Source organism: Microtus pennsylvanicus, chromosome 1, assembly GCF_037038515.1.
Source record: "Microtus pennsylvanicus isolate mMicPen1 chromosome 1, mMicPen1.hap1, whole genome shotgun sequence".
NCBI lineage: Eukaryota > Metazoa > Chordata > Mammalia > Rodentia > Cricetidae > Microtus > Microtus pennsylvanicus.
The window spans coordinates 90,009,500-90,021,152 of record NC_134579.1 but is presented as its reverse complement, the minus strand read 5'-3'; the positions used below and the strand labels follow the sequence as shown (position 1 = coordinate 90,021,152).

General features: G+C 39.1%; 1 protein-coding gene across 1 annotated transcript in view; it reads left to right on the top strand.

The window, feature by feature from the left end:
- Positions 1-584: 584 nt before the first annotated feature.
- The window catches only part of LOC142848522 (uncharacterized), a 28,817-nt gene continuing 17,748 nt past the window's right edge, over positions 585-11,653 (top strand). Inside the window, exons 1-3 of the mRNA XM_075970782.1 lie at positions 585-749; positions 1,859-2,005; positions 5,633-5,812. Of these exons, the coding sequence (XP_075826897.1) occupies positions 585-749; positions 1,859-2,005; positions 5,633-5,812 (492 nt within the window). The remainder of the gene's footprint in view (positions 750-1,858; positions 2,006-5,632; positions 5,813-11,653) is intronic.

The window sequence follows — 11,653 nt, the reverse complement described above, 5'->3', positions numbered from 1 at the left end:
CTTCTCCTGGGCTCTGTAATTACTGTGAACATACACATGCAAACAATATATATGTATAACTATAATTTTCAAAAAAGTTTAGAAAAAATAGAGAGTCAAACTCTCTAGAGTAATGCTACAACCCTGAGACAAGAAGCAGGCAGGTTTAGTTAAATAAACTAATTCTGGTCTTCCATGGAAGCAGCTATGACCTTCTTCTGAGCCAACATGCTCAGAGACTAAAGCAGCTGGTGCTCAGGTTAAAGTAGATCACTAGAGCTGTTCCTCAAATAACAGATTAGTGATGGGTACCTCTTCCTTGATGTTATCTGTGTTTGTGTTCTCTGTTTTTTGGATATGGGGAATTGTGTGTCATTGCCACATTTAACTTTTAGATTTAACATCACAATTATGTTATCAAGCATAACAAAAGGGATCCAAGCATTCTGCCTCACAGTCTCTTTTATTTGATTCTCAACTAAGAAGTTTTAGTGTAAGATAAACTTGCCAGGGAAATTCTTTTCATTTTTAAAAAATTTACATAGGTTCCTGCATGAGTTTTAGATAAGAATGCCCCTAAATATCTCTCTTTTTACATTGTGATCATGTTGATCATGTTTAGAAGTGGATTTGTTGATGGACTATGCTTAGGAATTAGGCAGAGTTCCACAGGAACATGTCCAGATTCTATAAGTAAAATCTCCATGCTTTCCTTCTTTAGGAAGAGCTTTGCTTTGGAAATAATACCCATGTTCTCCTTGTCAGCTGAGGTAAGTAAGCTGTCTCATTTCTTCAGTTTTGGCTGCTGTGAAGTCTGTTCTAGGTAGTCAATCTGTCTACCTCTGGTATTAATTAAAACCCAAAAAGCTAGGTACACCTATAGGGGGTTTTCTTATTTAAGGTTTTGAAATGGGAAAACTCACCTTTATCAGAATCTTTTGAGGTAAAAACATCCACCTTCAACAATTCTTGGTGTTGAGGATCTTTAATCCCAGCACTTGGGAAAATGAAGTAGTTGAATTTTCTGAGTTTGTGACCAGCCTGGTCTAGAGAATGTGATCCAGGTCAACACAGTTTAACAATGTCACAAAAAGAAAAAATCAAGAAAATCAATCAAACAAAAATCCCTATTTATTATCTGGATCCCCCCTTCTGGTGCAGTTTACTTAATAGGAATATTGAAGAAAAAAGCACTGTCTCTATTTGTCTGCCATAACTCAGTCTCCCTCTCTCTTTTTCTCTCTCTTTCTCTACCTGCTTGTTCCATATCTGGCTAGGAAGTTTATTCCTTTAATAGATTTAGAGCCTTCATCTTTGGAACTCTCATGTATACTGCAAATCTGCTGAGACATCTAGTTCATGGATTTTCACTCAGCTTTCTATTAGTAGGTAGCCATTGTTGGAATAGCTGAACCACAACCTGTGAGACATTCTGATAAATCCACCTTCTTCATATATGAAGAATTTCATTCTACCAGTCCTGTTCAAGTAAAGAACCCTGAATAATGCAAGGATTTTTTTCACCTGCTCACTGAGGAAGATGTACTGCCCATAAAGGCATTCTTCTAGCCCTGTTCTCCCTAGGTGTTCAACTAACATGAGACAACGCTTATTATTATTATTATTAGTAGTAGTATTAGTAATATTTTCTCAAGATTGGACCTCAAATTCAGGAATTAAATTCCTGGATGTATCAGCTAGTTTTCTTTCAGGAGAAAAATATTGTGTTGTTGGTGATTTGGTTCCTGAATTGCTCTCATGGTTGTCAGAAGTATCTGTGACAACCAGACAAAAACTACCCTTAGTTCTGATGTCAGCCTGAAACCATCGAACAAACTTCATCTTTTGTGTCCCAAATGTGTAATTTTGTAATATTCAGGGCACTCTTCCATCTGTTGAACAGGAGAATAACTCCACTCCATATTGTGTACTGGGCTGTGCAAGCCAGGCACATTGTGTCCGAGAGGAAGAAGGCCATGTGCCTATGGGCTGCCGGAAGAGAGCTGGGGCATCTACTGCAGACAGAGTAATTGATATTGAAATTCATATTTCTGCAGGTTCATAAATTCTGGATCGAGTATGGGAGCCAGAACCAAGACTGCTGTGCTGTGCCTTTAAATACACTTTAACCCTGAGAGAAGTGTTCCTGTCACTCAAGTCTCACTAGGCAATCACAGCCTCGAAGCTGACCTGTCAGTCAAAAGTCAGGTGGGACTTCCTGGCGCCATTTTACAGGCTTGATTTTAAAGTAGTGCAGGCCTCAGTGGATTGTGTGGTGTGTTGTGAGTGATTTGGCAGGGAACTTGGAGGAAAGCATGGGTGAGCATGGAAGCCACGACATGGTGAGTAAGGGGCTGCTGTCCCAAGATGGGGAGGAGAGGATGGTGAGCTATGTGAGACAGTGTTGCAGATTTTTGCGGAACTTGGGTGGGAGCCTAAACGTACAGTCAGGTTTCTCTTAGGTCCCATTTGGTACTCGCAACTCTCCAGGCACAGTTTCTGGTCTTGAAAAAATTCCTCTGTGGGCAGCATCTGGGAAAAGCATTTCGAGGAGGGAGTTGTGTGTAGAAACTTCTTTGTAGTCAATATCAACGTGATTTTGATGCATATGGAAGCCAAGCTGTTGGAGAGTTTTTCTAGGTTCTCCCAGAAGTTCGGCGTTTTGTGTTTAACACTTAGTAGTGAGATCCATTTGGAGTTAATTTTGTGGAGTTTGTAAATGGCATTCTTGTGTTCGTTCCCACTACACTACTAACCTTGATGCAGAAGAGTAGAATTGTGAAATAAAGGCTTGACCAATGCCTAAGAGATATTTAGCTGAGAAAGAGCTGCCTCTAAATTACCCAAAGATAAGTCGTATGAGAGATTAGGATGCTAGGAGACGTATTTGTTCTCTAGGATTGCCCAAACATTTGGCTCTAGTCCAGGACACAGTAGACAATGCTGATTTGCAAACAGCCACGTGGCCTATTCCCCTGTCAAAGAACAGGCCTCTCACAAGCTGCTCAAGGGGCCATTACAGGGTCACAGTGAACTCGAGGGCCTGGTCTGCCATAAATACCCAGTTTTCTTCTATGGAAAATTAATGTTCTGCCAGATGCCCACGATGAGAGCAGGTTTCAGCTGTTTGAAAAGGAAAACACTGTTGTGCAGAGGACTGGGCTGATCAAGCAACACTTTTCATTTCAGTTCTCCCTCATGGAGATGGAACATAGCTCCTTCTCAAACCCGGGGACTTTTTGGTAGAGCCAGGAACAGCCTAGTGTATAGGTATTAGTAGTTTTTCCTAAATTCCTGAGCTATGCCAAATAAAATAGAGCTCCTATATTGGAAGCAAGAATGTGCTTGGGAGAGGTGGTAATGGTCTGGAGCCTGTGTCTGGGTGGACAGTGTCTTCAAGTCCTGAGAACAATACTCTTTCCACCACGTGGAGCTACAGTTATCAGTCCCAAGAACACTGTGGGCTTAATCCATAATATTCTTGACATATTCTGTGATCCTCTTGTGCTGTAGTATTTGAATAACTGTCTCATGAGTTTGTCCCATTGTATGGTAATTTCTGCTGACTTTGATTTTCCTCTGGAAGTAGTATACAAGAAGCTATTCCAATTGCTTGCTCGGAATAAGACATATATGCAATACTCCTGCCTCAGCATTTATCTTTTCTTTGTTTTACTTTTTTTTTTTTAATCTTTCTCATCTTCTGGCGCTCCACCTCAGGCCGTATCACTAAAGTATGACTCTGGTATACTTATGTAATAATTATGGTAATATCTTTGCTTTGTAAGTCTCTCATTTGCCCGACTGGCTAGACAGTTTCCTGTCACTATTTAAATTCTCCTGAGTGTAAGCAAGAGTCTGAACCTAAGAGAAAGTTAAGAATGGTGGCACATGTGGAATGCAGTGTTTGTTCTCGTCTCTCTCCTCTTTGAGCATTTACCAGAGAGGGGTGCATGCTATCATTACAAAGCTTTGTCTTTATTAATCTCTCAATTGAATGGAATGATTTCTCACTGGAAAGACTATTCTAGAATAGCTGCACTCCCAGCCTTTTAGAAAACTATTTCTTTTTTTTTAAAGTTTTATTTATTTATTATGTATACAACATTCTTTCTACGTATGCTTACATGCCAGAAGAGGGCACCAGGTCTCATTATAGATGGCTGTGAGCCACCATGTGGTTGCTGGGAATTGAACTCAGGACCTCTGGAAGAGCAGTCAGTGCTCTTAACCTCTGAGCCATCTCTCCATCCCCTTAGAAAAATATTTCTGAGACAAGCTCTCCTATATTTACATAGGTGACCTTTATCCCAGTCTCTGGCTTTCTAGTCAGTGACCTTGCTATCCTTTTGATTATACCTCCAAAATTCTTAAATTAAATGACTGCAACCTCAGACTTTTAAAATTACCCACTTGAGTCATGTAGTTGACTATCCATTACAGTCATTGGAGGTGGATTTGCATGTAGAACGTGGTTTCTGTCTTCAGACCAGAGTAGAAAGAATAGTTTATTGAGTAACCTGCAGGGGGAAACGGTAGGAAATCAGCTGCTGGAGTCACAAGTATGACAAAGACCTGATTGTGGCGTTGAATGTAATTGGCCCTTGTATTCTCATAGGGAGTGGTACTATTAGGAAGTGTGGGATTTTTGAAATGGATACGGTCTTGTTGAAACCAGTGTGTCAATGTGGATGGTCTTGGAGACTTCCTGTGTTCTGGATACAGCCAAGCATGTCAGTCAACTTCCTGTGGTCTGCATTCCACGTCGTAACCAGCACCACATCATCCTGCACATCATCCTGCCCCCACCATGATGAAAATTCACCGAAATCTGAACTGGAAATGAGCAAACTTCATTAAATATTTTCTTTATACAGGTTATGATGGTCATGTCGTCTCTTCACATCAATAAAAATGAAAACTAATACAGACATTTTTAGTGATTTTTTTTTAACATGCCAGGACATATTAATTTATGGCATATGAATGAAGACAGACCTAATTTGTGATTTTATAATTTGGGAAGATTAGCTTGAGCGAGTGAATACTGAGTTTCCAGTTAGGTAACTGTCCTGTGCAGATGTGTTCAATCCTGCTTGACTCCGTAAAGTCAGCTGTGAGGACTGAGAAACAGTCATTGGCAGTAAGTAAGTGTATCAGGCTACACATCTCAGCAGCCAACATGTGTATTTGAGGAATACCAATCAGTCTATTATTAGTGGCATTCAATCTACAATGAAACGACCTAATCTTTTTCAAAGTCAGTATACGTGAGGTATATCTTATTGTTTTTGTTTCTTTCTTTTTTTTTTTTGAATTTTTCAAGACAGGGTTTCTCTGTAGCTTTTGGTTCCTGTCCTGGAACTAGCTCTTGTAGACCAGGCTGGCCTCGAACTCACAGAGATCCGTCTGCCTCTGACTCCTGAGTGCTGGGATTAAAGGCGTGTGCCACCAACGCCCGGCTATCTTATTGTTTTTAAAATAAATTGTTTTTATTTGTTATAAAAAATGCATTATTTGTATCCTTTTTCAAATTCATTTCTTCAAATGCATTCCTTCACTATTTTCTATTTAGTTATGTTCCCTACTGTTACTTGGTTATTATGATTTTCCTTCTTATTTTTTCAAGCACTATTTATTTGTTTATCTTTAGAGCAAGGCATTTTTTCATTCAGGCTTGCCCCCACATGATGCAGTTGGAAATTTGAAATTGGACGCTAAAACGAAATCCTACACTAGCTCAGAATTGAGGATAATACAGGGTTATTTACTTAGATCACAGTCTTCTGCTCGAACAGGGAACAGCAAACAAATCTTGCAGCCTGATGTGAGAGTGAGTGCATGCTTTACCTCAGCACTTATAGTATAGAGGCCACGCCCAATTGATTGGGTAACTTAAAGGCTACTGGCTGTAAGATTTCCTACAGCACTTCCCCCTTTTATTTAAATAAGAGAGTTCTAAGCCTAATACAAAATTATATACAATAGAACAAATATCAGGTATAAAAATTAGAATTACAATAAGCATAAACAATATCAAGCAAGAAACATATGATAAATGTTTCAATAATTATCCTATCCTAAGAAGTTTAAGTGTTGTATTTTAAATAAATTGGCCAAGTCATGAGAGGAAAGTAACTATAGCTATCTAGTCATCAACCCCATTGAAGACCGAAGAAAGGAAATAATATTTTTTCAATACGCAGGAGATGCAATCAAGCAACTTCTAAATTGTGCAACAAATGACAGCGACAACTGGCTACCTGGGCAATCACCCAAAGTCTTATTTGCAACGTTGGAGCAACCAAATTTGGCTAAGGACTAGAGTAACTGACAGACTATTTTCAGAGGCAGGACATTTTTTTCCTAATAAATATTTATTACTTTATAAATAATAATATTCAAAATTTCTACTTCCTCCCCTCCTCCCACTTCCGTCCTGCTGCTCCTCCACTCACACTTCCCCCTCCCTCTCCAGTCCTATGAGAGGGCAGGGTATGCTTTCCTGTGGGAAGTCCAAGGCCCTCCCCCTATATCCAGGCTTAAGAAGGTATGCATTCAAATAGAACAGGATCCCAAAAAGCCAGTACATACAGTAGAGACAAATCCCAGTGCCATTTTCGTTGGCTTCTCAGTCTGCCTCAATTGTGAGCCACCTTCAGAGGGTCCAGTTTGATCCCCAAGCTCATTCAGTCCCAGTCCAGCTGGCTTTGGTGAGCTCCATTAGATCAGGCACTCTGTCTCAGTGGGTGGACCAACCCTTCGCGGTCCTGACTTTCTTGCTCATATTCCCCCTCCTCTGCTGTTCAACTGGACTTAGGGAGCTCAGTCCAGTGCTCCCATGTGGGTCTCTGTCTCTATCTCCATCTGTCACCAGATGAAGGTTCTATGGTGATATTCAAGGTAATTATCAGTCTGACTATTGGACAATGCCAGTTCAGGTACCCTCTCTTCCACTGTGCAGGGTCCTAGCTGGGGACATCCCTGTGGACACCTGAGAACCCCTCTAGAGTCAAGGCTTTTGCAAACCCCACAATACCTCCCTTAATTAAGATATCTTCTTCCCTGCTCCCATATCCATCCTTCCTCCATCTCAACCATCCCACTTTCCAAAGCTCTCCCCAACATTCCCCTTCTTCCTTCTCTGTCCCCCTCTCCCCTTCCCCCCACCCCCATGCTCCAGCTTCTGCCTGGCGATTTTGTCTGCTTCCAATTTCCAGGAGGATCTATATATGTTTTTATTTGGGTTCACCTTATTATTTAGCTTCTCTAGGATCATGAACTATAGGCTCAATGTCCTTTGTTTATGGCTAGAATCCACTAATGAGTGAGTACATACCATATTGATATTTTTGGGTCTTGGTTATTTCACTCAGGATAGTGTTTCCTATTTCCATCCATTCGCCTGCAAAATTTCAGATGTCATTGTTTTTACCACTGAGTAGTACTCTAATGTGTAGATGTACCACACTTTCTTTATCCTTTCTTCCATTGAGGGGCATCTAGATTGTTTCCAGATTGTGGCTATTACAAATAATGCTGCTATGAACATAGCTGAACAAATGCTTTTGTAGTATGATTGGACATCTCTTGGGTATATTCCCAAGAGTAGTTTTGCTGGGTCTTGGGGTAGGTTGATTCCAAATTTCCTGAGAAACTGCCACACTGCTCTCCAAAGTGGTTGCACAAGTTTGCATTCCCACCAGCAATGGATGATTGTACCCCTTACTGCACATCCTCTCCAGCAAAGGCTATCATTGGTGGTTTTGATTTTAGCCATTCTGACAGGTGTAAGACGGTATCTCAAAGTTGTTTTGATTTGCATTTCCCTGATCGCTAAGGAGGTTGAACGTGACCTTAAGTGTCTTTTGGCCATTTGAACTTCTTCTGTTGAGAATTCTATGTTCAGTTCAGTGCCCCATTTTTTATTTGGGTTAATTAGCATTTTAAAGTCTAGTTTCTTGAGTTCTTTATATATTTTGGAGATCAGACCTTTGTCTGTTGCGGGGTTGATGAAGATCTTTGCCCAGTCAGTGGGTTGCTTTTTTGTCTTAGTGACAGTGTCCTTTGCTTTACAGAAGCTTCTCACTTTCAGAAGGCCCCATTTATTCAATGTTGCCCTTAATGTCTGTGCTGCTGGGGTTATATGTAGGAAGTGGTTTGCTGTGCCCATGTGTTGTGGAGTACTTCCCACTTTCTCTTCTATCAGGTTCAGTGTGTTCAGATTGATATTGAGGTCTTTAATGCATTTGGACTTGAGTTTTGTGCATGGTGATAGATATGGATCTATTTTCATTCTTCTACAGATTGACATCCAGTTTTGCAAGCAGAATTCGTTGAAGATGCTCTTTTTTTCCATTGTATACTTTTAGCTCCTTCATCAAAAATCAGGTGTTCATAGGTTTGTGGGTTAAAGTCTGGGTCTTCTATTCGATTCCATTGGTCGACTTTTCTGTTTTTCTGCCAGTACCAAGCTGTTTTCAATACTGTAGCTCTGTAATAGAGTTTGAAGTCAGGGATGGTAATGCCTCCACACGTTCCTTTATTGTATAAGATTGTTTTGGCTATCCTGGGTTTTTTGTTTTTCCATATAAAGTTTATTATTGTCCTCTCAAGGTATGTAAAGAATTTTGATTGGGATTGCAATGAATCTATAGATTGCTTTTGGTAGAATTGCCATTTTTACTATGTTGATCCAATCCAAGAGCAAGGGGGATCCTTCCATTATCTGGTATCCTCTTCAATTTCTTTCTTTAAAGACTTAAAGTTCTTGTCAAATAGATCTTTTACTTCCTTGGTTAGAGTTACCCCAAGGTATTTTATGCTATTTGTGGCTATCGTGAAAGGTGATGCTTCTCTGATTTCTGTCTCTGCATCTTTATCCTTAATGTATAGGAGGGCAACTGATTTTTTGCAGTTGATGTTGTATCCTGTCACATTACTAAAGGTGTTTATCAGCTGCAGAAGTTCTTTGGTAGAGTTGGGGTTGCTTATGTATACTATCATATCATCTGCAAATAAGGACAGTTAACTTCTTCCTTTCCAATTCGAATCCCCATGATCCCTTTATGTTGACTTATTGCTGTTGCTAGAACTTCAAGCACTATATTGAAGAGGTACGGAGAGTGCACAGCCTTGTCATGTTACTGGTTTTAGTGTGATGGCTTTGAGTTTTTCTCGTTTAACTTGATGTTAGCTGTCAGCTTGCTGTAAATAGCTTTTATTATATTTAGGTATGACCATTGTATCCCTAATCTCTCTAAGACCTTTATCATAAAGGGGTGTTGAATTTTGTCAAATGCTTTTTCAGCATCTAATGAAATGATCATATGGTTTTTTCTTTCAGTTTATTTATATGATGGATTACATTGATAGATTTGCATATGTTGAACCAGCCCTGCATCTCTGGGATGAAGCCTGCTTGATCATAATGGATAACTTTTCTAATGTGTTCTTGGATTTGGTTTGCCAGTATTTTATTGAGAATTTTTGCATCGATGTTCATGAGAGAGATAGGCCTGTAATTCTCTTTCTTGGTTGAGTCTTTGTATGGTTTTGGTATCAGGGTGACTGTAGCTTCATAAAAGGAATTTGCCAGTGACTCTTCTGTATCTATATTGTGAAATACATTAAGGAGTATAGGTATTAGCTCTTCTTGGAAGTTCTGGTAGAATTCTGCATTGAAACCGTCTGGTCCTGGGCTTTTTTTAGAAGGGAGGTTTTTGATAGCAGTTTCTAATTCTTCGCGACTAACAGGTCTATTTAGATTGTTCACCTGGTCTTAATTTAACTTTGGTATATGGTACTTATCTAAAAAAAGTCAATTTCTTTTGCATTTTCCAGTTTTCTGGCATACAGGCTTTTGTAGTAAGATCAGTAAACAATCTTTAAACAAGTGTCCAAGAAATGAGGACAATGACCTCAAAATGTAAACAACTATAAGTATCTTAATCAGAGGTAGAAAGGTATATTGCAATATGATAAATACATCCTAAACTTGTATCGATATACAAAATGTCTACAGCAGAGGTAGAAGCATGCATACATGCAATATGACAAAATAATTTTGCTTAGGTATACAAACATTGTAGATGAAAATAGGAACATATTCAAATTAATTTAAGTTTGTATTAATATACAAGAATCTATACCAATGGAAATTGCCTGTTGTTCACAAGTAAAAATCAAATTTAAATGTTCCATAGCCAGACCTCCCAAAAGTGCCAGACTCAGCTGGCAAACCAGGAAGCCACTGTTTTGAAACTCTGCCCCCCAAACTGCTAAATCAGAAAGACCTCTCTTAAGGGAGTTGCTACAAGCTAGCAGCTAAAAAATAAAGGCAGATAAGGGTCATAAAAAAAAGCTTAATAAAAGACTGACTTTATCATGAGACCAAATTGCTGTAGTTATACTAGTTCAACCAAAATAGAAGATCTATGTAAAATGGTTTGGCTATGCCTAACAGAACTGTTATCTCAATTTGCTTAGGAGATTTTATCTTATTTCCCCTTCCCAGAGAGATCAATGTATGTTTCTCTTAATTTTCTCATTATTAGCTAGCTTCTCTGGGGTTGTGGCCTGTGGGATTGTTATCCTTTGCTTGATATCTAATATCCATTTATGTGTGAATACGCACCATCTTCTTTTTTCTGGGTCTGGGTTACCTCACTCAGGAAGATTTGTTTCTACTTCCATTCATTTGCATGCAGATTTAAAGATGTCAGTTTTTTTTTCCCACTGAGTACTATTGCACTGTGTAAATGTACCATATTTTCTTTGTAAATTTTTTGGTTGAGGGACCACTAGGTTGTTTTCAGGTTCTGGCTATTATAAAGAACGCTTCTATTAACATAGCTGAGCAAAAGTCTATGTAGTATTATTGAGCATCAATTGGGTATGTACCTAAGAGTGATATTACTGAGTCTTGAGGCAGCTTTTTTCCAAATTTAAAAGAAACTGTCGTACAGTTTTCCAGATTGGCTGATTTCCAAGTTTACATGCCCACAGGCAATGAAGGAGTGTTTCCCCTTACTACACATTCTGTACAGCATAAGACAGTTTTTGTATTCAAGAAATGTACTATTTTATTAAGAATTCCATAAACTTTTGTTGCTTTGGGTGCTGTCTGTAAAGGGACAGTTTTAGTTTTCTCTTCTTGATCTTAGCGGCTTGCCTTTTGTAATTTATATGTATATCTGTGTTTTCCAGTTGTTGCAGTCTTCATGTCTGTATTTCTGCTGTTTAAGTGATTGATACAGTCAATGAACTAGTTTTGTGTTTTTAAAACATTTTCACATATTATTGTCTCTTTGTCTCAGTTTCACCTGTCAACATGATGTAGCCTAGAGTCATCTGAGGGAACATCAGTTGATGGCATGGCCACTCAGAATCACTAGTTACTATGTCTGTGAGAAATTGTGTCGATTGATGATTGATATAGGAAGACTCTTCCCCCGACTCCGGCAATACTCATAAGCAAATGGAACTTGACTGGATAAGAGGGCTAGCTGAGCTTGAGACAGTGACCAAATGAGAGAAAAGCGAATAAAACTTTTCCTTTTTTTTTTTTGTTACTTCATGTGCTATCTTGTATTTCTATCCTAAGCTCCCATGATGATGGGTTTGTGATCTTGTAATATCAGTCAAGTAAATATGGAGATGCTTTTGATTAGAA